The sequence below is a fragment of the Stylophora pistillata genome, chromosome 7 (assembly GCF_964205215.1).
Source record: "Stylophora pistillata chromosome 7, jaStyPist1.2, whole genome shotgun sequence".
Lineage (NCBI taxonomy): Eukaryota > Metazoa > Cnidaria > Anthozoa > Scleractinia > Pocilloporidae > Stylophora > Stylophora pistillata.
The window spans coordinates 34091558-34119201 of NC_142525.1; the positions used below are offsets into that span (position 1 = coordinate 34091558).

Below are 27644 nucleotides of genomic sequence, written 5' to 3' on the forward strand. Positions count from 1 at the left end.
AACCCCTAACCTCAAACTGTTTACTCTATTGTCTTATGTGGCCAGTCCCTTGGGAAAAGCTTATTGCCTGATCACCTTCTACATAGCCTGAGTTTATACTTATTTGGCGAGAACCTTATTGATGAAACAGAAGTGAGAATGAGAATGGTATATATTTTCATAGAAGAAGTCAGATTCTTCTAACAAGTAACAAAGAAATTACATATTTCTTGGAGCATCCATACATTGTACTTTTATGCTCAAGTCACTTGCTACTTTGTGTTTGGATATTAAGTCCAAAAAATAGGGGCCAAAACCGTGGCCGCAATACTCTGATACAACGAATTAGCCCCCAGAAACCACAGAGTAAAAATATACCATACAGAAACGGCCTCAGTTGAGGAAACCTAAGTTGAGGAAACCTAAGTTGAGGGAACCAAACAGAAATCCGAAATCTGCGCCAAAAAGGCGCCACGTCCTTAACGACGCAGTTAATTGCTGCATTTCCATCACTGCTAAACCTCACTGTAGCCTCAGGTGTCTGCTTATGGCGTTGCATGAGGTCTGATTCGTTTTTGGTAGAAGGCCGCCAACCGTTCTTCCGCTGCACAACATCCAGAGGCAGGTAAGAGATCTTTCCATAACGCATGCAAGTTTCCAAGAGCACCATTCCAGCTGGGTAGTCACGGGTAGCTGTATCCGATTCTGTTAAAAAAAAAAAAAAAAATCGAGGAAAAAAATTAAAACAAGAGGCAATGATTTTGCTATGCAAAGGTCGGTTGGGTTTGGAGAAACAGGAAGAGTTCTGTCATACATGATACCAGTGACCCAACGGCCAAAACATTTTGGATAACAATTCTTGAATTGAGGTCGAGAATCCTGTTTTCAACTCTTACCTTTCCCATTAGGTTCTTCATCTTGACTTGTCCCTTTCTGGCCATCTGTTCCGGATTCATTATCATTATCAGGCGTTTCAACAGAATCTTCTCTCTGGTGCGCGAAAAAAAAAACAATATTTGATAATTTCCTTTTTTCCACTAAATATTTTTTTCAAAGGAAAGGACGAAAGAGGTTTAGTCTTGAAGAGAAAAATTATGATTTGCTTCCCTGAATTAATGTTTCAAATAACCTTTTTCCCCCAAACTAGAGAATGATTTTGGAGAGGAGGTACAGCAGAAAACAAGAAAGGAAAATGAAGGACAAAGAGAAATATTAAACATTTACAGCTTTACTCTCAAGTAAAACACATGTGTAATACCTTTCTCTCATTATCTATCACTGCAGACGAAGTGACAGGTTCTGATTCCTTTCTCTCATTATCTATCACTGCAGGCAAAGTGACAGGTTCTGATTTCGGTAGATATTCAAACTTCTGTCCGCTCTTATTGGTATCCAGAAAATGCAACAGTGCCTCCACGTGAATCGCTCGGTGGCTATCGCTCCATGAGAAAATGAAGCTTTTCCTACCATCAAGATACTCCTCGTCGAACTGTGAAGCTACTTTTCCACGCGCCCAACGTGAGATTACAAACTTGGCTTTTTCTTCTTCATCTTTGTAGTTGTCATCGCCACCAATGACTATGAACACCTTGTTCCCTAATTATGAGTTTCAGGATTTTTTTTTTTTTGACAAGTGATAATTGTAAGTACAGAATTCTAAACAATATTTGCGCAACGTTTGACTTTCAGTTTGAACGTGCCTCAGTGGAGAGTTGACAACTTAATATGACTGACCTCAACTCATGCATATAATATTCTGTACTTATTCAACTGGAACTGAAGAAATCATTATTTTTTTACTTATTCTCACCATAACAATGTTTGATTTTTACGGTGTATGCAAGCGTAACGCACTTTTTTGTACCTTTGTTTTAATAAGATCGCAAATATCTCTTAGTTCCTTGTCTTAAATAGTGACTTTAAGGGATGACATTTTCCAACGCGACAAACTTCCGGTAATCACTGCGTGACATAAAAACAAACGTCATGTGACCAATGGCCGATGGCTCAAAAGCGAAAGTTGTCAGCGAAATATGAAAAGACTGTCGTCTCACCCGAAAAAAAAATAAATCAAATCCATCTCTTTGTAACTTTAGAAAACATATCTTTCATCAATAATCAGGTTTTTAGCGTTGGATAAAACTCTAAAGAAACTGATCTCTTGTTGAACTCACCGGTGGCGTCTAACAAAGCTCTGTAGATCTTCGCGTAACCGATTCCGGCGTCGTCCTCGTTGATCGACAGTCGAGATTCATGTGCATGAACCACAAAAACAGCCATGTCCATTTGTAATCGAGGAATAGTGGTTTCACAAATTTCTACTATTTGATTCAGACGAAAATAAAGCTTTTCAATATTGAGTTTGTATTTACCGTTCATTGCGAGTAAAAGCATTTCCACTGAATCCAGTTTGAACGTGCTATCACAGTTAAAAAGATAAACGGTTTGAGTCGTTCCTTTCGCCATGAGATGATTCAGTTAGCTTTTCCGAACAAAACACCGTCGTTTTCGTTCACTGTGTTTACTTATTCCCTCGCTCGAGATTTGCTCATTCTGTGACAATTCAGAGAAATGACGTTACGACTTTTCCGTGAATAGTACTGCGTGACAGTAGGTTTGAAAGTGAACAGTCACACAACTTACTTTGCCTTTGTCTCAGTGCAATTACTGACCACACTAGCGTAACAGGACATTTGATGATGAACACCGACATCATAAAAGGAAACACTAATGCGACGATAAATTCGTAAAAATAGTCAATTCCATTTGTAAATAATGATTCAACTGACTTTTCTCTTGAGTATGGTCAGAATATATTCAAGGATCGATTTTGAAAAGCCTTTCCATAGCTATCAAAACTAGACTCAATCAGGAGAAAAAATTAGACGTTTTTTTAGTTTTTGTTTTTCTTCTTCACATTTACGTGAATTTTTCATACAAAAACAAACAAACAAACAAAAACAAACAAACAAAACATTCTCTCATGAATTTTAAGTTTCAGTTGGAAAATTTACATCTGTTTCATATCATGACTTCTAAGTTTCATTTGGAAAATTTACATCTGTTTCATATCGTTTAACACTTCTTTGCATTGATTTTCAGTCGATACTCAGTCGGGCCCCTGCTTGTGGTAACGTTTTTCCACATGGTTCTGACTTACGGGGTTTGCCTCTCCACCAAAGAACAATGCCTTTCTCGCCAATGAACAACTCTACTTTCTCAGTTATTTGGACTTCTTCACTTTGTGATAATGGTAACGTCTCCTTTGTTCTGTCTGAGTACATTACAACGACTACCACTCTGTCTGAATATTAAAACGTAAGAATACGTCAGATAAAAGCTACTGTTATAATATTGTATTTCATAAAGGTAAATCAGTCTCGTACATAAATATATCCATATCTATTAAGAAACAGGATTGTCCAGCAAATGTTTTCTTAAATCAATTTCAAAGTATAAATGATAGAATATGATAGTACAAGGCAGATTCTTCTACATTATATTGTTGTTTCTACGTTAAGGGGTAAAAATAATCATCCTGCTATCATTCTTGGTTGTCAAGCTTATACGGAACTAAAACTCTCCCATTAATATAAGGATTGAGTCTTACTGGCTATTTAGTCGACCACAGCTAAGAGCTACATCTTCGGTTTATTGAAAATTGAGCCTTTGACAGAAGCCCACTGAACAAGATCTGGAACATGCTTTAGTGGCCTGTTCACTACACCATAGCAGAGGGCCCATGGCACATGAGGCACCATGTCCTTAAAAAGTTAGTTTGCATATTATGTGGCTTTTCTTACCAGCTGCTTTTTGAGCAGTCCTCAGCAGATCTCCAAAGTCAGATTTTTCCCATTCGTTTGACGACGCAATTTCTTTTAAATCATTCGCCTGCAGCTCAATTACACACAACGACACACAGGTACCCTCCAGTAGATGCGATTTCAGCTCTTTGGGGCTACTAACATGTATGTCAGTAGGAGTGCCTAACAGGGGGTAAATGTCCTTGATAACTGTCGCGGCTGATTGGTCACAACAGAGACCCATGAAATCCACGATACCTGAGAAGAAGAAAAATGGTGAGCATTGGACATATTGTGGACATGACTAGCTTTTGTTCACCAAATTGAAAAAAAAAAAACACTATCTTTGAAAACATAAGATATGACTCCCAACAAAAAGGGGAACGTAAATTAAAACAACAATTTAACCAATAGTCCAATTTATCAGGATCGATTCCATACTGACTAATCACGATCAGTCTGAACCTAATCATGTCATGCTTCTCGCAAGAGCAAAAAAGTCATCACTTCCTTGCTTGAGACAATAGTAATATTCACAAACTGCTGACCGTAAGATAATTACCCTTTGTGCCCTCCTTGGTCAAAGAATCCACAATATCGCAAGTTCCTACGTCAAGTGCAGAAAATGACTGCGAAGGAAAAAAGAGAAATGTTTTAGATTGCAATAAAGCTAGCCAGTCTCTAGCTTTCCCTTGACTTTTCCCAAGTAAATGAAAAAGCAGATGCACACTGTTTCAGTGTTGACTTTTTTTGTCTGAGGCAACCAAAATTCCCAATTTATTTAATGCAGTAAGAATCAGTTGATTCTCAGCGTCCAAAGGGAGAAGAATTTTGCCATATCAGCACTTTGAGGCAATCTTTCGACAACCCCATAACCCAAACAATTTTCCTTGCTGGTATACCAATAAAACTCATCAACCCTTGCAAACATGCAATACCAACATACAAGGCCGGCTCCCATGCGGCATACTCAGACCCGTGGCAAGAAACCTGAGTGGGTTGTGTTTGGGATACTATGAGGCTAACTGCTCAAATTCCTGGGAAGTGCGATCAAAAATTTTCCTTTTCCATTTGGTTGTGCCCTGGGTCTTTGTAAGGACAGTATCTCATCAAGAAAAATGCATCTCATTTTTGACGTTATTGTCTCTTGAAGTTTAACAATAGTCCTCCTTTTCAATGCGTTATTCCTAGTTTTGGCTCTCCTCCGAAACTGAATCTGCTGATATACATATTCAATACATCTTATGCCTGCCACGTGTTCGTCATTAACGTATTACCTTCTCAACAACAGCAGCTGCTTCCAGTTTCGCAAACCTCTCTGACTGCCAAACAAATTTGACTCCTGCTTTCTCTGGATCAAGAAAATGCAGCAGTGCCTTCTCATGAATTGTTCTGTGCTTTTCATTCCAAGAAAATACAAAGCTTTTTCTTCCATCACGGAACTCCTCCTTTAGCTGGGGGCTGACAACCCGAAGTGCCCAGCGGGACAAGACATATTGATCCTCCTGTGCTTGATTTTTGTAATGACTATCTCCACCAATGACCACAGCGACCTTCTCGTCTTAAGAATGATGATTAGGAACAAAACCTTTAGGCCACTGATAAACGTCTTATTATGTTTGTAAGGCTAATAACAAATACAATATTGAAAATACCGGCTGATTTATTTTGCTAGCGACATCATCATCCGGTTCTCAGCTCAATAGGCGGATTCATGCTGACGTCATTGTTTACATTTTTGCTCATTTGCATACGGCTTTGCGTAAAGAAGGAAGCATGTTAGATACAAATTGACTTCACGCAGCTAAAGAGCTAGAAAACCTTAGTACATGGTGAAATTTTTTAGCTCTTTGGGTGTAATATTCAAGGAGAAATAGTCCATCAAAAACTGCAAAATTTCTGGGTGGCAAAAGCGCTCATGAGCTCATACATTCTATTTTTAATTTTGAGTTTTTAAACCCGTGTTGCACAAAAAGTATTCAATACATCAGGCTCGTATTCATTGGCCGAATTAATCGTACTTTGACCTTTCGATATTCAGAACTGATTTATTTTTAGCTCTATCAGAAACTGAATTGCTTATGCTAATGAGGCAAATATTGTAAACAAGGATTCCCCTATAAAACCGACTGTTTAGGGATAACTAATGTATCAGAAGCTGTATCGTTATACTTTTTAGTAAAGAGGGGCACTATATAATTGCCAGAACATAAACACTTATTGTGAGAAAGAAAAACATTGAGGTAGGTCCACTTCACCCTCGAATAACAAGAAAAGATAAACCGTCCAAACCTATGTAATTCGAGAATACTTAATTACCCCTCAAGTAATGAAATATGTAACTTTTTGAGCAAATTATTAAGTGAAGTTTAGCACAATGGACAACACCTAAACCTTTGTATCTAGGTGGATTTCAAGGGTAGTTTGGAAAACAAGGGATGCCGGAATTCGGAACCCGAACGAGAATACTCGAAATACCTGAAATACCCGGAATACCTGGAATTCCCGGAATGACCTAAAAATAATACATTTTAAAAAGATAAAAGTAAATTGATAAATAAATAAATAATAATATTGATGATTAAAAATTAATGGTAAATTCACAACCTAATTAAATAATTTAATACGAATTTTTTCTCTGAGGGGCAAAAAAAAAAACACTTACCAGCACTGTTCATGGAGATACACGTATTAGAATTTAAAAAAAAGTTTGCGTCAGGCCAGAAGGCCATACAGCCTAAGCGACGAAATATTTGTACTCTCTCCTCCCCCACGATGGGATGCTAGTCCATCACATGGTTACTCTCCGTTTTAAATTTACCTCCACCCATTTACACACCTGTAAGATGTCTGGGGCGCCATGACCGTTAGGCCGCCACGCTTTTACAACCGGGAACATTGCAGAAGATTAAACAAATGCAATATTTCCAATTAGTTTAATAGTTCAATTGTAAAAAGCTCCGAACTATTACAAATTAATACTCTACCTTAAATGATTATTAACCACACATTGGGAGCTATCAAAGCAGCTACCATTAAGACCAGCCGTCTACAATTAAAATTGAGATCGTCAGTTACTAGACACCTTTTCGCGTTTATTATATATACCTTGAATATATACCTTTGAATATAAATCTTGTGCTGATGGATTCTTCTAAGCAAAGTTTATATTCAAAGGTATATATTCAAGGTATTTATAATAAACTGTAAAAGGTGTCGAGTAACTGACGATCTCTCAATTTTAATTGTAGACGGCTGGTCTTAATGGTAGCTGCTTTGATAGCTCCCAATGTTTGGTTTGTAATTATTTAAGGTAGAGTATTAATTTGTAATAGTTCGGAGCTTTTTACAGTTGAACTATTAAACTAATTAGAAATATTGCATTTTTTTACAATGGTTCCGGTTGGAAAAGCGTGGCGGCCTAATGGTCATGGCGCCCTAGACATCCTACAGGTGTGTAAATGGGTGGAGGCGGATTTAAAACGGGGAGAAACCATGTGATGGATTAGCATCCCATTCAGGGGGAAGTGAGAGTACTAGAGTACAAATGTTTCGTCGCTTAGGCTCTATGGGCTACTGGCCTGACGCAGACTTTTTTTTAATTCTAATGTGTGCATCTCCATGAAGAGTGCCGGTAAGTGTTTTTTTTTTTTTGTGGGGGGGACCCTCAGAGAAAAATTTCGTATTAAATTATTTAATTAAGTTGCGAATTTACCATCAATTTTTAATCATCAATATTCTTATTTATTTATTAGTTTATTTTAATTTTTTTAAAATTTATTATTTTTTGGTCATTCCGGGAATTCCGGGTACTCCGGGTATTCCGAGTATTCCGTTCTGGTTCCGAATTCCGGCATTTCATATTTTCCAAACTACCGGATTTTTAGCTCTTAACTTGACGAGATTCAAAGTCAACAAGTTTGGCTTCAACTACGTAGAGCGTTTCACCCCGTTTCGTTTACAGGGGGCTGATCCTTCGTATTATCCTCATTGCAAACTAAAGCTTGTTCAGTTCCCATTTGGTGAAGTCAATTAAGCTAAAATTTAGTCCGGTTTCAATTCTTTTTACAATGTCAATTCGCGAATGGGGGGTTCCTCGCTTTTCTTTTTATTATCAGTAAATCATATTGAAATTACCTTGTTTAACCTTTTTCGAGCGATAGCGTCTATTTACGACGTTATATTTACAAGAAACCTTATTGAGTCACACTCCCTACAAAATGTATAAAGATGAACTTGAAAAATGTCCGCAAAATATCACTTCTGCCATGACAGTGGAGAAGACTTACCGGTAGCGTCCATCAATGCTCTGTAAACTTTGGTGTATCCGCCTTCCGGTTTACTTTCATTGAATGATAGACAAGATTCTTCGGCATGAATCACAAGAAAAGCGAAATCAATATGAAGTTTAGCAATGGTGTTGTCGCAGAATTGAGATATGTCATGGAGATTAAAATAACGTTTCGATACCGTAAAATTAAACGGTATTTTCTCTTGGACGGCTCGAATCAAAGCGTCAACTACGGTAAGATCGCAAGTGTTATCGCAGTTGAAGAGATAGATGCGCTTCTTCTCGGACATTGCTTATGATTCCAGGCGGATTTTTGGACTGCAGAATGAACTGAGCTTCTTTCAAACTCGTTTGTTTGTCTTTTAGTTTGTTGGACGCGCAAATAGAGTTCTTAGAAATGACTTTGCGGAATTTTTTTCGATTCCGAGAATACTCGTCACACTAAAAGAGTCACGCAAATACTATAGTGTTGTAAAGATACAACTGCGTTACAGTCTCCTATGTATATACAATCACTTACAAGAACTATTCGTGAATACAACTACGACCTATTACTTGAATAGTACATCTTTAATGCTGCGATTATGAAAAGAAGGATTGTTTTGACCATTGAAATGAGAGTCGTATATATAATCAATAGCAAGTGATTTCTTTGAATTGATAATAAATTTGTAATGATAAATGATATATTTGGATGGCTTCCGGAAGTCACAAGGCTTTTACGGTTGAACATATCATTAAAGATGTTTGAATAACAAGTATGAATACTTTTCTTTAAATAAAAGGTATTTAGGGAACAAAAAAAATTGGACAAATGGTTCATTCCTTCATGTCAAACGTCTAAATTATCCGGAAACATAGAAGAAAGCAAATAGATAAAATGAGATCTATCAAGCCATAAAGTCGTCTCATTATCGTACATTTCAGCCTTATTGTGTTCATAACAATTAGTAGTTCATATCTGAACTTATCATGATCAATGATAAATTTGCTTTTAAAGGGAAGACATCTTGTTTCAATTACATTGTATTTTTTCATTTTAGTACCGTGCGCACACTCGATGTAATTGTGTAGTTTTCAATGAGCTCTAAAAGATGAGATATCTAATTTTGGAAAATAGCTCCTTAGGTGGCACGGTGTAATCAAAGACGGTCGCCATCAAAGGATTTTGAAATAAACTGGGGTAAGTTCTCAAAGAATTAAAGAAAATATGACACGATGAAAACAATTTTTTTAAATATTTCCTCCAAAATTTGTGAAACTTTAAAATTTTGTAGAACATTACTTGACCTCATATAACTATGACCTCAATTACAGTTACATTGTACAATAGCAAAACTGGACTAGTTATGCTGTAACATTGATGGAAATCAACTTTCAGACTTTATGGCACCAGTAAATGCCACTTGTACACATTGTACAAATAATCTCATATCGCATGATCCATGGCGTTTTCAGCTATATTTCTTACAGCCGACGAAAGGGATTCCCTGAAGTTGGGAAGAACATCTCGTACACCTTACCTACTGGGGAAGTTGCAACTGGATTAACAATGGTGCGATAGTCACCAGTTTTTTTCTCCCGAAAAACAAGCAATTCTGCATCGGCAGTCGATTGCCATTTTATCCTCAAACTTTCCTTGATCTCTGGGGGAAGCTTATCTTCATTGAACCTCTCATGTTCATCTTCAAGAGAAATCTCACCATAGTGCAGGCGAGCCTTTAAAAGGAGGGTAAAGTCATCGGTGTATAGATGGCGTGCCTTACTTTCAGTCGCTACAGTGAGTGCTGCACTATCATTATCTTTTTGAGATCGTTTCCGTCCAAACGACCACGAACGTCTAGGAGTTTGTTTTTGCGGGTTGTTCCCCTTCCACCAAAAGATAACGCCCTTATCGTCAAGAATTTCCTTGATTCTTGATGTGATGGAGTTTTCTTCATTTAGTGACATGTTACTGTTGTGGTCACTGATAATTACGACAATTTTTCCGTCTGAAATCAAAATTGAAGAGATTGTCACAACAGCACGGTGAAAAATATCTTTAAAACAGGCAAACCCTCAATGTTTGTAAACTAAGTTTTGATGGTTGGAATGACTGGTTGGTCATATAGTAGTCTGTGTAGCAAGCCCTACAACAACGTTCGTAAAACTTTAAATTCCAAATTTAAGTCAGTCGCCATCTAATGTTTAACACTAATAAAGTGTTTTTATTTATGTGTGTTATGTATTTTGGTTTTTGTGCACCACCTCTTCTTCCAATGTACATGAAGTCTCCGCGCAGCGGGGTATAGTGGTTGTACCAAAGAAAAGCTAATGTCAATGTTATTTATGTACGTATCGTATTTATGTATGTATTCTATATATTTGCGATATTTAGGCAGGCTGGCCTCGTTCAGCTCAAAGCTTGTTTAATTGAGGGCGGTATAAACAATGACAAGGCCAGACCCCAACACCAGGAGGTACGTTCCCAGAAGCCAATAAGGATGTATACTTCTAGAAGATATCCTTACCTACATTTCGTTTCGCCGATTCCAACATGCATCTATATGATTTTGTCTGTGATTTGAATTGCAGCTCATCCTTCAGGATTCTGGCTTCCACAACAATGAAACAGGATTTTAGAGGGCCATCAAAGATTGATGAATCCCTCCCGGGATCTTCAGAGGAACCGTTGAAGATACAAACCTTGCTAAGAACATCATCAGCAAACAATTCATTCACTAAACGTACATCAGACTGGTCCCGACCAAGGATCAGTACCTTCTTTATTGGTGATAATGGATTTGTGTTCATGGAATCAAAGGACTCCTGGCGGGCTGCTTCCATTCTTTTTCCGGACTCTATACATAACCAACAAAAAGGAGATAGTAAAGTATCGTGCAACCTATAGTAATACAAGGGTAAAGGAAAACGATGTTGATAGTTAGGATGTTGATAATTGGGATGCTAATAATGATGACAGTGATCATGATCATTTTAACGATGAGATCGAAAAGAAAAAAAAGATGGGGGAAGGTTACTTTTATGTCACAAATCGATCCAGATCAAAGCAAAAAAACAAATGAAACTGACTCAACCTACCGCTGACATCCATAGCTTTCTTCTTATGGTCATGTGTCTCAGTGTCAAAAGATGCACAAGACTGAAATAAAGAGTTAGAGCCCTGCTTAGGCCTAGCGCCTAATGCATATCCCACAGATAGTTTCTTATTTTCCATTCCCAGGTAGTCTTCTTCTCCATTAGTTGATGCAATGGTGTCCCTGCTCACCTGAGATTCAGCTCTCTGTGACAAAAGAAACGGAACACACGTACTCAAGCAAACGATACTTTTTTAAAAAAATCAAAGTAAAGGTTTCAAGCCTCTTGCGCCTGATCTGGTCTACTTTCAGTCTCCAAGGGAACTATAGTAGATAAAAAATGATGCTTTGTGCGTCAAACCTTGGCAAAGGTTCTCTCGTCAATACTGGTATTTTCATTCACGAAAGCCGGCTGTAGTTCTTCAGTATTAAGAAAACTTAGTTTAGTACGCATTTAAGCCTTTTTGGGCGGTAACATTGCAGTTGTAAATAGACCTCTGAGAATAACCACTTTCCGAAAAAAAATTGTTCAAAGGCTAGAGATCGAAAAATTATTTCCCAATTAGGGAAAACTACACCTTAGCTCTAACGGTAACGTTAAATGGGGTCCTACCACAGTAACAACTGTTGCAGTTCCATCTGTTACCATCTGTTTCTGATCTAAGGACTTGAAATGCGATATTGATTGGTCTTTTTTCTGTAAGACAAATTTGTGATTCTTCTTGCTAGGATCGAGAAAATGTTGCAGAGCCTCTTCGTGAATCACTCTGTGAGCTTTGTTCCAAGACAAAATGAAGCCCTTGCTTCCATCCATGAATTCTTCATTGAACTGGGATGAAACCTTTCTTCGAGCCCAGCGTGAGAGGAGAGATCTTTGTTCTTCAGCAGCATCGTTGTAATTATCGTCTGCACCAATAACCACAATCACTCGTTCACCTATTAGATATGATAACAAGTACGACTTCATACATTTTGAACTGCGGTTATAGATACGTATGATGCACGATCCTCGCAGTAGAGGGCGCTATTTATGCAATATCGAAAATCAGACCTGAAAAAAATAAGGCCTGTACGGGATTCGAACCACTGACCTCTACGATACTAGTGCAGCGCTCTACCAATTGAGCTAACAAGCCAACTGGGAGCAAGCCTTTAAGTTGATTCGTAATAAACCCGTGATGATAAATCAGATACAATGAATATATGAAGTTCATATATTTTGAACTGCGGTTATAGATACGTATGATGTACGATCCTCGCAGTAGAGAGCACTATTTATGCATTAGCGAAAATCAGACCTGAAAAAAATCAGGCCTGTACGAGATTCGAACCACTGACCTCTGCGATACTAGTGCAGCGCTCTACCAATTGAGCTAACAAGCCAACTGGGAGCAGGCCGTTAAGTTGATTCGTACTAACGAATCAACTTAACTTTTCAGGTCTGATTTTCGCTATTGCATAAATAGCGCTCTCTACTGCGAGGATCGTGCATCATACGTAAGTACGACTTTACGTGAAATTTCTGTCATGAAAGACATATCCTAAGGTTTAACTTCGCGGGGAAAAGGACAAGTAAAAACTGAAACGATCACAAAAAGAAACGAAAGTGTCACGTGCTATTAAAAAGGATGATTGTAGTTATTCCCAATGGATGGAATGCCAGTTCATCACAAGTTACCTCCCAGCATTTGGCCACGTTATTACCCAATTATACTCCTGAGTAGAGAGAGGGGCTTTATGAGAGTGAAGAGGCCGCCCTAGGACACAATTCCATGCACTAGCCAGGTCTCGAGCATGGATCTCTCGACTTGGAGTCTTTGCGCTAATTGTTAGTTTACTGTTTCTCCTACCAATGTGACAGAAAGATATTAAGACAGGTCGAGGCTTTCAACAAAATACATCTCAGGATTATTTAAATATTACTTAATTTTGCTTTTGCGATATATAATCAGTGAAAAAGCTTCGAATTCGATGACAGCGACATCCATCTGTAGTTATGAATGCTTGAATAAAAATAAAAATTCTTACGGTTACCAAAAGGGATTCGAATTTAAAAGAAAAACTTTCAGTTTTCTCAGAAAATGAAAAGATCTTCCTCTTGCATTTGATATACTGTCACGAAATAATGTACGAACGCAGGTTTATCAGTTTATCATTACATTCAGTTATATTTAGCAGCAAATAAGGCTCTTTCTCGTGAGTTAAATCCCTCATTAAAGCCCTCGTATTTTACCCTGCCTTCCCTTCCTTTAAGTTTCATGCCTAATTTCGTTTTCATAATTATAACAAAAACTTTAAAGCCTCACAAGAATCCTCTTCATTACTGACCTGTTGCCTTCAATAGAGCCCTGTAGAACTTTCCATAACCTATTCCGGCGTTCTTTTCATTAATGGACAGCCGTGATTCGTTCGCGTTAACAGCAAAAACAGCAAAATCCATGGGTGGTCCGGACCTTAAAGTATCGCACAAGTTGGACATTTCGGGGAGACGAAAGTACTTCTGTTCCGAGTCTATGTCAAGGCCAGTTGATTTCTCATTGACCGCGCTCAGCAAGTTTTCAACGACATCCAGATTATACGTTCTGTCACAATTAAAAAGATGAAAACGTATAGGAGTACCTCTCTCTGTCTTTAATTCCAGTAGTTCCACAGACATGCTTGTCACGCTTAATTTCTCGGAATTTTATGCGCAGGACCATTTGGTTTCCAAATTTCAGAGACTGAATTTGCATAAGGTCATCGCGTGAAACTACCCTGTCACGTAATTCGCGGAGTTTGTTATAGGTGGTTTAATTATATCCCAGAACAGAGCTGGCTCAAACATCAAGAAAAGAAATTGATTCCTACTCTACAGAAAAATTTCGGTGTCTTTTGATGAACAAGTGCTAGAAAAGTGTGAGTATAATTTTGCACTTTCTCGGAAAACTGTTTGTGACGTCACATGATCATGGTTTTGCATCCTTGTCTACTTTGTGTCATGCGAAGGCATACGTGGTCTTCAATTTCTCATTCCTAAAGTCAAAGAAAGCAATAAATCATGTGGTAAGGGTTTTGAAATAGCTTATGGCTGAGCTACAAGACGAGATTTCTTCGCTTTGTGACAGGATACGCGATTACAAGATCGGAGACTTCGAGAAGTTTCATGATGCCATCGAAGGCGAAATGGAAGGTTGCTGTATTAATATTGCGGTCTTTGGCATGACTGGGTCAGGGAAATCAGCTTTGATTAACACAATATTCCAGTCATTAGGGTATCCAAAGGTTGCTGTTATTCAAAGCACTGGGAAGGAAGGAACGAAGGTTTTGGAAAGCTTTGTTCTTCCCGGTAAACAAATCACGCTTTTCGACACACGGGGATTTTTCGAGATGGATTTCAAAGAAGAGGGTAGGTCCTTTTTAATCCTGAATTTCGATGTATTAGATATTGGAAAGGTTTGGTATATTTACACATCCCTGTTTTCAGGCGTTCTGTTGGTGTTTTCACGATGTCTTTTTTTTCGCGTGGAAATCATTATTTGAGATAACTGGGAGTGCGTGACAGACATGTTTGCGTGAGCTAAACGAGGAGGAAGCGAGGTAAACTCGGTTGCGGAGGAAATAAAAGCTTGAGTAAGAAAGTTTTTAAGTTGGCTCCACTCGAGTGCGGATCTAGGTCGGCGGCGAGCAATCGAGTCTCCTGATAATGACTACCGAATTGCAGGTTAAACGATTCAACGTGGTTGTGAGAAATCTCACGTGTAAAATGCTCCCTATTTGTTGCTAGATCAGCACGAAAACATAGCTTTTAAGCTCCAGAACAAATTTAAATCAGTTGCCACCAGTCTCAGACAAATTATTGTTTTGTTGAGACCATTTTCAAGGTAAATAGTCACACCTTATGCCTGCAGGCAGCTTGTTAAAGAATTAACAAATGGTGAACATCACAGCGTACACTATTGAGTTATGGGTGCACGCGGGAGGTTGCTAAGCACGAGGCTTCAAGCGACTCCAGCTTCTTGAATAGAACTTCCAGCGTGCATCCACTACTGTATAGTGTGGGCTGTGGTATTTACCATTTGTTTTATAACATAAAAACCATTTCTTGCCAAAGTTTGCTTACTTGGAAACATTTGCTCACGTCAACAGCGCACACCCTTAAGCAAATAGTAGACACTGAATTGACCAATCAGAGCGCACGCTTTACTTGATTTATGTTATAAGGTGATTCTTTTACAATTGCTGTCCATTTTAAATCTTTTCTGAGATATTCTGACTCCTTTGAGGTATAATATTCAATTGACCTTGCAAAAGGGTTTTTATACATACCGCTTTTTAGAGATCTTTCACAGCTTTCCTCCCGCAACTTTTCAGAAATTTTGGAATGAATTCTTCATAAATTTTGGAATGAATCAGTCAAGGTTTTGAATCATTATTTCCTGTTCAGGGTTAAAAATAATCATAGAAAGGTGAATGTTTAAAAGTACTCGACGATGTACCCTCCTTTACATACTTATTGCAAACATATAATACAAACATAGGCGAACTATTTCGTATCCTAAATGGAATTGAGCGACCAGGAGATGACCTGAAACGAGATGAGGAAAGCGCTCGAAAAGCAAAAGCCGCTGGCCAGGGTGCCCACAAGCTTGAAAAACCTCCGATAACCGACCAAATGCACGTCGTTCTTTGGGTTATAAAAGCCATTGACATCAGATTTGGATTGGGTCAATACAGAGAGATCATCAAGTATGTTCAAGATCAACTGCGGGAGACCAGTAAGTAGGACATTTACAGAGAGGTAGTATACGACGTACGTCTTCTCATTTGTGAGCGCTCAAAAGAGTCTGTCAAAAATAATTAAATTCTAAATATTTAATCCGTATGGAACTGACGCTTTTAAATGTTGATATCATATCTTATTTCTAAAAAAGCTTTCACTGACGGGAATAATTCAAATTACGGGCAGGTGGACGGAATGCCTGACTGCATGCCTGCTTGACTACTTGACACCTTTCCAATTTGACAGGCTGACCGGCTTACGGAGTCATTAATGACCTTTTGGCCGGCTGGTTCGAAGAAAACAGCCTGGATATTAAGCTGACTCTTATACCAGGATAGGTATTCACTTTTAACATCAATGACATTAATGTGCATTATCTGAAATCTCTCTTCATTCTGTTGTAGTAATCACCATTTTAACTGTCTTAACGTTCGACGACGAAGTCCAGAGGAATCCAAACGCCGATGAGGAAAGGAAGCGATTGAAAGAAGCAGCTATTAAAGTCACTGGTAGTGACATGAGAAACGTGTTTATGATCGCCAACCCTTTACCGGGAAAAGATCTTGATCCAGTTTATAAAGAGCGAGTCTTGGAGCTGATGGAAAAAGCATTAAAGTGCGGAGAGCGATCCATCAGGATGCGACAAACTAAAAGGGAGAGTCCAAAGAAGCAAGTGCGGCATTCAGAGTGTGTAGCTAGTAATCTTAAGTACCCAACTCCAGTGGAGCACGAAGATGAACCTCCAATTGATCGTAAATACAAATGCTTGCCGTAAGTCAAATGTTATTATTGAGAGATCTTCATCAACTATAAACTTTTCTTATGTAATTGTTGTCTTTAGACAATATATCTAGAATTAAGTAAGAGAGAATTCAAATCACGAATAAAGCTGAGGGATACATATGATGCACGATCCTCGCAATAGATAGCGCTATTTAAGCAATAGCGAAAATCAGACCTGAAAAAAATCAGGCCTGTACGGGATTCGAACCACTGACCTCTGCGATACTAGTGCAGCGCTCTACCAATGGAGCTAACAAGCCAACTGGGAGTAGGCCGTTAAGTTAATTCGTAATAAACCCGTGAAAGTGATAAATCAGATACAATGAAATATATAAAGTTCATATATTTTGAACTGCGGTGTTAGATACATATGATGCACGATCCTCGCAGTAGATAGCGCTTTTTAAGCAATAGCGAAAATCAGACCTGAAAAATATCAGGCCTGTACGGGATTCGAACCATTGACCTCTGCGATACCAGTGCAGCGCTCTCTAGGTCAGTGGTTCGAATCCCGTACAGGCCTGATTTTTGTCAGGTCTGATTTTCGCTATTGCTTAAATAGCGCTATCTACTGCGAGGATCGTGCATCATATGTATCTAACATCGCAGTTCAAAATATATGAACTTCCTATATTTCATCGTATCTGAAAGCTGAGGGAATTATCAGGTGCACGTCTTACATTCTTTAGTACCTATGATTTAGCCCTGATAGGAAGTCGACTCAAATGTAGTAAAAGCTCTCTTTTCAAGAAAATTGTATACCTTTGTATAGACCTTTATGTTTGTTCATTTTGCCTCATCACTAGCTTGTTTGAGTGACATTGTAATTTTTCCAAAAACTTCTTGCATGTATTCTTTGTTTGTTTTATATATATATATATATTGTGTGGTAGTATAATATTAAAAGGAGTGCATTTATGAAGATGCGTTTGGTCATTGAGGTTATGGTACATGTAATTTGATGTCTAAACGTCTGTCTCAGAATCTCGAGTTACTATCAATTGTAGAGTCAGGGCATTAATTGGAGATCGGTATACCGCAGCTCAAGATCTTCAATTGACAGCTTCATTCTACCTATGTTTATAGATCAGAGGCTCAAAACCCTCATCATTATCCGGAGCAGACTCGTTCCCAATGAAACAAAATTACGGAAGTGGCAGGAATTTTGATATCTGAGCATGCTCGAAGTAGCCTCCAAAATGCGCGATTTTTTTGTGAACCCATGTATGAGATGAAACTAAAGCCTGAGAGTAGAAAAAATGGCCCTTATATTTATTTAATGATTTGGATAAAAATTAACAGACTTCTCTACATCCCATGGTCTTACCCCGGTCACACGCTTTTGAAAGTGACGTAGTAAATGTTGGATACGACATGCAGATTATAGGTCAGTAACAATTCTACTGCTGGTCTGAACTGTACACTGCATTTTCCCTAGAAAGTACACATTTTGAGGTGTCTGTTCTCAAATAGAGTTAATCCAGAGGCGGAGGGGTAGGTTTACTTTCACTGTAAGTTGGAAAACAACCGGACCCTAGTGCAGCAATGTTGTTAACGAACTGTACAATATATAATTGTTTGGAGGACTAATGTCGTTCACAACAACCCGGTAATGTGTTCCTCCAGGTTTTCTGTGTTATAGATAGATAAATATATAGATAGATAAGTTTCTTTCTCACATTTTCACAGAAAATCTTAATTACAATGTGGTTACAATTATTTAATAAATATATAAAATTACATGCGTGGATAGGGACTGGGCTACAATGGGTTTAGAAATACAAGATAATTAATTAAATAATTAAGAATTAACATTTAACTTTGTGGGTATACAAATATATATAAAAAGAAACTATTATTTCACTATATATCACTAATTCTACGTTGGGGGCGGAGTGCCATTCTTTAAATAAGCTGTCCACTATCTCTTTAGAAGGGGCCCATTGTCCAGACCTCTTTTCTGCCTCGGATTATAAAATCCTACCATAACGAGATCAGGTCTTCAAAACTAGTGTTGACTCGTCCATAAGCTTTCGCGGCGTGTGAAGATCGGGATGATCTTTTTTTGCGAAACCTCCGGAAGAGGCTGTGATCGGTGAACGGCACCATTTGTCTCGAAAAATGCTCTAGAGGGACAACATTTTTCTTCCGCCAAATAATACAGACCTTTTCTCTGAGTGTTTTAGTAACCTTTGCTGTAATAGTATCTTTGTCAACCGGACGATTATCAGAGCAGATGACAGTGACGGCTTTTTTCTGTGATTGCAACAACAAAAGTATTTAAGAACAACCTAACCTTTAAGAACAATTAGAAAGCTGAGAAAAAGGAGGCGTTATACATCAGCATGATGCCAAATTCCCTCTTTTCCTCGTCGATTAAAAAGGTAACACCATGACAAAAATTAAAAAAAAGAAAAATCTGTGCATAAAAAAATACATTCCCCTTTGGATGGAAGCTTTATATGCAGCCATGTTCACACGAAAAATCTTGTTGCATTTCAAAAATGATAACAATTGAATTTTTATTAAAAAAATCCGTATGAACACTTAAAATTCTTATATACTGGCGTCTATGAGAAGAGGGATTATGTCAGACAAATGAAGAAAAAAGAAGACTTGGACTGACTACAAGCTGAAGGATACTCTTACCAACTTTATCTCTTGCCTATAGTAGCCGGTCCCTGTAATCCGATGCCAACTCTCCCTGGACGGCCGTCCCATTCAAAAAGATGAAGTAGGATCTTATGGGATTGCTTGAAACAGAGTCTAGAGCTCCTTTCAGCAATTTCGGGGGGCTGTGGTAGAAATTTTCAACTTTTCCAGATAATTCATCACTGAGCAGGTTCTTAAAAAAAGATAAGTCAGTCTGATTCCGGCCATGTACAACTGACTTCGTCCCAGATTTCGATGGTGTCCAGTCCGTATCAATTGCATCTCCATAAGATGATTGAAGACAGCTTCTGATGTTGTAAACGAACGTGCTCCCATCAATTTAATGTAAACATAAGGGTCAGAAAGAGCCTGAAAGACATTTTTAAAGCAGTGTTATGAGCGTAGGATAAATATTCGCATTTTGGGTAAGGTCGAATGTATTCCTGACCCAGCATTTTCTAAAAACTTTAATACTAGTGTTAACCGGTTTTTACTCATTTGCTCAGAGATTGGTACTATTACAACCAAAATAATTCGCTAATGTAATACTGTAACATAATGATTATATATGTATGGCTGTATTCTTGAATGAGGAGCAACTTCTCATCGACTGCTTCCAAAAGTTCGTCAAGAAATAAACTGTGACGGATTAACTTGCCCATCTTCTCCTTGGGTTTGGCGCCAGAACCATGACATTCAGGTATGTCTATGTTGGTAGCTTGTTGAAGACCGGAAGTAGGCACATCATTTTGCCACCAACAGTTTTCAGCCGTATACTTTTCAAACATTTCTCTCTCTTCCTGTTGGATTTTTACCAAATATGCTTGAATTTTCTAGGACAAAAGAAAGGGAAAAGTATGATAAGACTGAGGAAAGCAGTTTTTATTTATTCCAAAGTGACTATTTTTACTGTGGGTTGACTAAAAGTGTTCCGTACAGGCCTGATTTTTTTCAGGTCTGATTTTCGCTATTGCTTAAATAGCGCTATCTACTGCGAGGATCGTGCATCATATGTATCTAATACCGCAGTACAAAATATATGAACTTCATATATTTCATTGTATCTCATTTATCACTTTCACGGGTTTATTACGAATCAACTTCACGGCCTGCTCCCAGTTGGCTTGTTAGCTCAATTGGTAGAGCACTGCACTAGTATCGCAGAGGTCAGTGGTTCGAATCCCGTACAGGCCTGACTTTTTTTTTTTCAGGTCTGATTTTCGCTATTGCTTAAATAGCGCTATCTACTGCGAGGATCGTGCATCATATGTATCTAATACCGCAGTACAAAATATATGAACTTCATATATTTCATTGTATCTCATTTATCACTTTCACGGCCTGCTCCCAGTTGGCTTGTTAGCTCAATTGGTAGAGCATTGCACTAGTATCGCAGAGGTCAGTGGTTCGAATCCCGTACAGGCCTGACTTTTTTTTTTTTTCAGGTCTGATTTTCGCTATTGCTTAAATAGCGCTATCTACTGCGAGGATCGTGCATCATATGTATCTAATACCGCAGTACAAAATATATGAACTTCATATATTTCATTGTATCTCAAAAGTGTCCTCTACCCTTTTTGATAAATGTGGAAATTTACCCTATGAAGAGTAATAGTTTAATATCTATGCCTGATGTGTCAAAAAAGGCTTGCTCAGGAGACTTGAACGGTGACCACTTACCTGCACTACAGGTTACTCAATGTATAATATTTTTGTATTAGCAGAAGGGTAATGATAATCTTCAAACCCATTACCTGGGGGGAGATACATCAATGTAGATAACACTAGTTAGCTCTTCTCAATAAGTTTTCCAGGAAATGCAAAGTAGCCGATAAGATAATTACTACAGAATCTATTAAGGGTTGATGCAATTTGATGATGTTTATTGCAGCACCTTAAATTAAGAAGGCGCACCTGCTTTTGATCATTTGACGTTTCACATTTCATGGACTCTGCCTCTCCTATCAGTTTAATGTAAAAGCTATGGTTTAGAATGAGCCTGAAAGATTTTTTCAATCCAGTGTTGTGAGCTTAGGCAAGGTATCCAGACGCTAGCTAGGGTCGAAATACACAGCTGACTCAGACTTTTCAGAAAGCTGAGACTTTTAGCCAGTATCAACAGGTCAGTTTGCCCCTGATTGCACGCATGTGCCAAGAGATTGGCAGTGATTTTTCAAAACAAATAAGAACTGAAAGAGCTAAAAGTGAAATACGCTGTTTATGGTTACCTGCAGTGCTTCGAAGAATCTATCACTATTATTTCGATAAAGTTTCCTGCAGTGACTCTCAAAAAGTTTTCATTGCCAGCTGCTATAATTTCTTGGCCGTGCAGAACTTTCGATGAAGTGTCTGGTTGTTCTTCTACGTTATTTTCCGATATTAGGCCTACTCTGGGACCCTAAGTAGCCGTAACTTTGGGTGACTTTAGGCTATTTAAGGCGACTTAAGCAAAATTGGCAGGAAAAACATTGCGACTTTAGGCGATTTGAGGCGCTTTGAGGCGACTTGAAGCGATTTTATTTTACTGAAGTGTTAAAAGGCGACTTAAGGCGACTTCAGCAAAATTGACAGAAAAAACATTGTGACTTTAGGCGATTTAAGGCGACTTTAGGCAACTTAAGGTGACTTAAGGCAACTTAAGGTCCCAGAGTAGACCTAATATTTCAATAGAGGCCTTGTTCCAACCTTCTGAAGTATCAGCAGTAACCGACGGCTCTATCTTGCCTCTTGAAGCTGTAAAAATATAATGATTAAATTGGAGACAAACGTTCATGTTATTTCTAAGTAGGTCGTTAGTAGAACCACATGGAGAAAAACATCAACTTCTGTCAGTTCCCTAAACGAGTTTCCATACAGCACGAAGGGAATGTTTAGGAACATAGGGCATCACTTCGTTTTGCAGCCAGACCTAACATCGGTAACACCTTGACAAGAACAACTCACAGGATTTATGCTGACAAGTGCTTGCCATTAGCTAGATTAACCATTATCTCCACAAGATCGCTGCATTGACTCCTCCAGCCGTAGTTTTCCCCATAGCATTCCCGTATCGTTTGACATTCTGCAATTGTTGCCTTGCGACCCTTCTGTTGAATACTCTTGATAGCTTCAGCCCATTTTCCTGATTGCTCAGAATCTACAACCCAGGGGATATTAGGAAGGATTTCTCGAGAGAGCCTCACCGAATCCACTGTTTCGGCTGACAAGGAAAGGCAGACCAGCAGATAGGGCTTCTAAGGCGGTCAAACCATTCCTTCTGCTCTCGAGAGTACGATAGCAAGATCTGCTATAGATAGCAGGGTAGCCAGGTCTTCCCGATTTTCAACAAAAGATTTCACAATCAGTTGCACCTTGCTTAAGCCATGCTCAAGCAAGTTTCTCTGCCACTTGTTTCTCAATTCCACATGGTGCAGCCACAGAACATTGAACTTCTTACCCTCAACAATCGAAAGCTTTACAGAGCATAATTCAGGAAAGATGGCTGGCGTAAGATTGAAAACATGTTTTCCAGATGAGCTAAGGTAACGGGAGTAAAACTCCCAAAGCCTCGGTCCAACAGCCACCACTAAATCAGCAAGCTGGCACAGTTTGATCTCAGACCACTGTTTTCTGTCGCCCTTGGATGTGGCATTGTCGCAGTTTGAGTACGTTTTAAACACTGAAAGTTCCTCAGGGGCAGTATGCACAACTTGAACCCACTTACAATGGTGGCTTTTCTTTATAACTTGAGGTTGTTTACCAAGTTTTACACCATGGCCAATGATAATATCTATGGGAAGATCTTTCAGAGGAAAACTTAGCCGTTCAACTGGACTGTACTCACACAGATCCTGTGGTTCAACGATACGCACATTACAACTACTACTTGCTTTTTTGTCGTCTTCTGTGCATTCTAGTACTAGGAAAGTCACTGACACATTGGGATGTTTAGCCAATTGTATTGCCAACTCTCTATTTATAGTCGACAGGCCCCCTTGTCTATTTATAGTCGACAGAAAACACTTTATTGAGCATCCCCAAAAAGGGCTTCTCAGCATCAGTATTAAAAAGAAAGTTAAATAGACAAATGAATAAATTGATTAGATCACTAATTGATAAAAAAAACTGTATAAAAAAACTATCTACAAAGATAACTAAATGATAACTACATACAATGATCATCATCTAACCCAGTTCATGTCACAAATCAGTTCTTTAAACTTTAGTATTTGTCATATTTCCCTAAGGTCTTTGTCTAAGTTATTCCATATTTTCAAGCCACGGTAATAAAAGGCGCATCGGTCAGCAGGGATTCTACAATGTGGAATATTGCTCTGAATTCTAAAGCATAGTTTAAAAGTAGGGGCAGATTAAATTTCAACAGTCATTTCGCTCTCTTTTTAGCTATAGTACACCAAACTTTTTTTAGTTCACTTTTTATCAGTACCTGTCGAAACAATGTCATGTTACCATACTTGCAATCAGTTCATATTATTCCTTATTGACATCACCTTATTGACATCACCTTATTGTGCCCAGTGCACAAACACAACAAATATGTTTTCTAAGCAGTTATCTGGTTGAGCACAATTTTAATTGCTACAAAATTCAGGGGAGTATCTGGTACAAAATGCATATGACTTTTCCTCTGTTTGAATGTTATTTCCTGATTACTATGTAAAAAGGGTCCCCAATAGGTTTTTCGGGAGCCGGGATTTGGCTTATTTGAAGGCCGGGACTCGAGATTTTGAAGGAGAAGGGGGACGAGATTCGGGATTGTAATTATGACCGGGACACGGGATTTGGCGATGTTAACAGGCGGGAATCGGGAAATGTCGGGAAATCGAGATTCGGGAATTCCAGAGGCTGAAATATGCAAAGAAAATCAAGCTGTCACCTTATCTTGCTCATCTTATTAACGTCGGAAATGCTCAGAAAAAGTCGAACAATGACCACGCTGCTCTGTGACCCCTATGGTGATCTGTGGTCTATTTTCGTGAACCTTGGACACCGTGGCCGTAATGAGAATCCAATTTGACAATGTCTTTGTGATCTTTGTTATTTGTTGACCGTGATATTTCTAGTATCAAGCTTATACATATCCTGATCGGTGCGCGTGGGATATTCGACGCGGGGGAGACTAGCTAAGTTATCGTTTGCGTAGTTTAACGCGCCCTAGCGATGTCAGTTAACATCGACAATGATGTTGTCGATGTTATTAGCTGCGTAGCTTTTATGAGAAGGGGAAGAGCGGATATTCGTTTCTTCGTAAGGAGAAATTTCGGGCACAACTTCCGCGGAAGGAGAAGGGAAGCAGTTAGGTAAGTTCTGTTTTGTTGCCTCTACTAATTTAGACTTTTGGAACTATTACATTGCGAATGAAGACAATGAATTGCGAGAACTTCGACAGTGAAAAATGACATGACATTAAGACAATAGTCTTAGAACTAATAACGACAAGGCCGACGATGATTTTGGTGGAATTCCGTCGTTGGATCGCGAGGCAACGTTTTTGCTTGGAACGGTTTAACGTTTCGGAAGAACTGCTCGCTTCAATAACAGAATTATAATAGTTTAATTGTAGCGAATTGCTAAAGAAGCTCCTAGATGATAGCAATCATCAAATAAACATTTTGCATTAAATTTAGCCGTAGGTGACCAAAGCGTACTATAAGAGTTTGTATGGATTTAAAATTCAAACTATCTCTGTTTTTCCTTTGAAAGCTACAATACAGTGACGCGTACTCTTTAATTCGCGTCAAAATCGGTCAAATGGTTAACAGAAGCGTTTCGGCGACATAAAGAGGACACCACTTAGAGAGGTTCGAACTCTATCGTAGCTTTTCAAAGGAAAACAGAAATAGTTTTCGTTCGAGATTGAAATCCATACAGGCTCTTATTTCAACCTCTTATAGTACGCTTTGGTTACCGGTGATCGATTACGGCATTTTGGGCCGGAACATGTAGCACTGTTAAACTGGGGTCGAAAAGAATATATGTTTCAGTATCTGTTGAGCACAACTGTACTCGATTTTATGGAATTTCCAGAGGATCGTTGCCATGGCTGAAAATTGTGAATGAGCAAACTGTCTTCTGAGTTGCGATTGACGGTGGCTTGCCATAGGTGTAGTGAACAGTGAAGATGCCGTGGTGCGTCGTGATGTGTATCCTTAAAGAGGAACTGAAGCCTAAAATTGGTATATTGCTTGCATTCATTTCTAGTTAGCTTTAGAGGAGTAAGATAAAGTGTCGATATTCATTTTCGTTCACTTCTTGTTTTTTACGAGAAAATTCCATTTGAAGTTGCCTTTTTCTCGCTTTTGGGGGGGAAAGACCGTCGGCTCAAAATAGGTCAGCAGCGGTCGTTTATGACGTCAGTGGGGGAACCAACTTAAGAAAAACAACTGTTACTATTTCATTTTCGTAGTTAGTCCTCATTACAAGTCATGCAACTTCGATAACTCCATAACCAAACCAAATTTCTGTAGGAAGAGTACGGGTTTATTATCTTTCTTCCTCACCAGTGACGTAAAAGCGAGCTAAAATGACCGCTGACATCGATTTTCTGAGCCGCCGTACTACGAGGCCAAAATACCACTTTAAACTATTTTTCCGAGGCGAAGTTGGGCCCAAAGACTGAAAAAAACCCTCGACCATTGCTTTTTGAACTATAAGCTGCAATTTAAGAATGGTTCACTTTTAGGCTTCAGTTCTCCTTTAATGTCTTCATTGATCGCTATCATCTCCGAGAGACACTTTTTTCAGGGATCGAAGTGATCCGGAAGGTGGGTGTTATCAAACAAAAGGGGCAAAACAGAAAAAAAGAAAACAAAAAAAAACCAGCTATAAAAATCATGAAAATAACTCATTGACTGACCAAACTCGTTTAAAACCAGTCATGAAAAACAAATGAACTAGATCATCGTTTTAGTGCAGAGAGATACAGCTAATTCAACTCATAGTCAGTGCTTGAGTCTGCTGTGAGGGAATCTGAAACGGAACTTCAAGAATCATCTTTGCTGAAGTAAGGAATTAAGAAAATATGACTGGGATCGGGATTAGCCGGTAGAAACCGTCGGGATCTCGGGATTGAAGGAAAATTCCGGTCGGGATGGCGGGATTGAAGAACCCTATTGGGGACCCTCTGTAACCTACATTATTACTTACTGAATAGGCCATTCATATGCTACAGTATATAAAGAGTACACAGAGACAACAAAAAGAGGTTCAATTAGGTATCGCAGGTACTAGAAAGATGCTCAGGAAACCAAGGAAGTGCATTTAGAATTTGATGGGATTCCCTTTATCGTTCTTGGCCATAACCTTTTGGAGTGCCAAAATGGTCCAGATAGCAACAGGGCACACTAAAAGAAAAACAGTCAACAAGCAAGAAGGTAAAATGGCATATATGTTTTGTTCCACAACATGTAGTTATAATTATATATAAGAATTGATTATAATAAACCACTGGTTCATAGAAGCAGATCACAAGATGTCATAAAGCTTTTAAAATTAACAATTATTCGCCTCAGGTTCGGTGAAAATCGTCGAATAATCCCCTCGACTTCGTCTCGGGGATTATTCGACAATTTTCACCGAACCTGAGGCGAATAATTGTTTGGGTATAATTTCAGAGCTGAGAAACAGAGAAATTTCTAAAAATCATAACATTTTAGTAACATTTATTAACATTTTATTTTAACATTTTATATAAACCGCCTGAAGCCGTTTATATAGCGTCATATAAGGAACCGCTCGACCAATCAGATTGCTGGAAACTCTTTGCTCAGCTCTGAAATTATACTAATAATAATTATCACTGTGATATCTTAATACCATAATACTAACAACTTACTATTGTCATTATTGCTATCACTATTTGATTTATTTTACATCGGGCACTTACACTATTGCACTAATGAAAGCTTTATATTAACAAGGACGGTAAGGTGAAAATGATTGCTGCTCCAAAAAGAGATCATGATTTATAGTCCAAAATACCAAGAGATGCAACTGCCCAGCCCAGGTTGTCCATGACCTATGAGAACTCTGTTGTAACAATAGAAAGCTCTTTCCATATCGACAGGTAGCTTACTACAATTCACAGGCTTTCCTAAATTCTTAGAATAAAATGTTTTAACCATAACCTTAAGATTTTCTTTCTTTTCATTCTTGTAGAATGACATACCTTCCCCGAGAAAACAATTACATCAACAGCTGATGGACACAGTGGAAAAGTGATAACACATGCTTGCCTCACATAAACAGAAATCAATGACGGAAATTAACAAACATCACCACAGTAAAATGGCAGCTCTTTC

The 27644-nt window shown here is 38.5% G+C and overlaps 3 protein-coding genes and 1 pseudogene across 4 annotated transcripts; 1 reads left to right on the forward strand and 3 right to left on the reverse strand.

Moving 5' to 3' along the window:
- Nucleotides 1-133: 133 nt before the first annotated feature.
- On the reverse strand, nucleotides 134-8511 carry LOC111341871 (uncharacterized). Its single transcript, XM_022948905.2, has 9 exons — nucleotides 8072-8511; nucleotides 5060-5343; nucleotides 4345-4411; nucleotides 3783-4040; nucleotides 3080-3283; nucleotides 2154-2450; nucleotides 1238-1575; nucleotides 876-969; nucleotides 134-684 (listed from the first exon to the last, which is right to left on the reverse strand). Exons 1-9 carry the CDS (start codon nucleotides 8361-8363, stop codon nucleotides 245-247), a joined length of 2274 nt encoding a protein of 757 aa, XP_022804640.2. The 5' UTR covers nucleotides 8364-8511; the 3' UTR covers nucleotides 134-244.
- Nucleotides 8512-8961: 450 nt separating this feature from the next.
- Nucleotides 8962-13822, reverse strand: LOC111341880 (uncharacterized). Its single transcript, XM_022948919.2, has 5 exons — nucleotides 13479-13822; nucleotides 11764-12086; nucleotides 11155-11356; nucleotides 10584-10913; nucleotides 8962-10064 (listed from the first exon to the last, which is right to left on the reverse strand). The coding sequence occupies exons 1-5, from the start codon at nucleotides 13804-13806 to the stop codon at nucleotides 9541-9543; spliced, it is 1707 nt and encodes a 568-aa protein (XP_022804654.2). The 5' UTR covers nucleotides 13807-13822; the 3' UTR covers nucleotides 8962-9540.
- A 76-nt stretch (nucleotides 13823-13898) lies between these two features.
- On the forward strand, nucleotides 13899-17614 carry LOC111341877 (uncharacterized). Of its 2 annotated transcripts, XM_022948915.2 has the most exons (4): nucleotides 13899-14045; nucleotides 14255-14535; nucleotides 15668-15904; nucleotides 16314-17614. In XM_022948915.2, the coding sequence occupies exons 2-4, from the start codon at nucleotides 14313-14315 to the stop codon at nucleotides 16682-16684; spliced, it is 831 nt and encodes a 276-aa protein (XP_022804650.1). In that variant the 5' UTR covers nucleotides 13899-14045; nucleotides 14255-14312; the 3' UTR covers nucleotides 16685-17614. The 2 variants fall into 2 exon arrangements, with proteins under 2 accessions (XP_022804650.1, XP_022804649.1); XM_022948914.2 differs by lacking the exon at nucleotides 13899-14045 and having other exon boundaries at nucleotides 14080-14535.
- A 4668-nt stretch (nucleotides 17615-22282) lies between these two features.
- Nucleotides 22283-23381, reverse strand: LOC148727572 (uncharacterized; annotated as a pseudogene).
- Nucleotides 23382-27644: the final 4263 nt, after the last annotated feature.

Coding starts and splice junctions, on each gene's coding strand:
- LOC111341871 (XM_022948905.2), bottom strand. CDS start 8,363: ATGTCCGAGAAGAAGCGCATCTATCTCTTCAACTGCGATAACACTTGC. Junction 970..1,237: donor TGATAGATAATGAGAGAAAG/GTATTACACATG, acceptor TTCGCGCACCAG/AGAGAAGATTCTGTTGAAAC. Junction 685..875: donor TGAAGAACCTAATGGGAAAG/GTAAGAGTTGAA, acceptor TTTTTTTAACAG/AATCGGATACAGCTACCCGT.
- LOC111341880 (XM_022948919.2), bottom strand. CDS start 13,806: ATGTCTGTGGAACTACTGGAATTAAAGACAGAGAGAGGTACTCCTATA. Junction 12,087..13,478: donor GGCTCTATTGAAGGCAACAG/GTCAGTAATGAA, acceptor CATATCTAATAG/GTGAACGAGTGATTGTGGTT. Junction 10,914..11,154: donor GAAAGCTATGGATGTCAGCG/GTAGGTTGAGTC, acceptor GGTTATGTATAG/AGTCCGGAAAAAGAATGGAA.
- LOC111341877 (XM_022948914.2), top strand. CDS start 14,214: ATGGCTGAGCTACAAGACGAGATTTCTTCGCTTTGTGACAGGATACGC. Junction 14,536..15,667: donor GATGGATTTCAAAGAAGAGG/GTAGGTCCTTTT, acceptor ATACAAACATAG/GCGAACTATTTCGTATCCTA. Junction 15,905..16,313: donor AGATCAACTGCGGGAGACCA/GTAAGTAGGACA, acceptor ATTCTGTTGTAG/TAATCACCATTTTAACTGTC.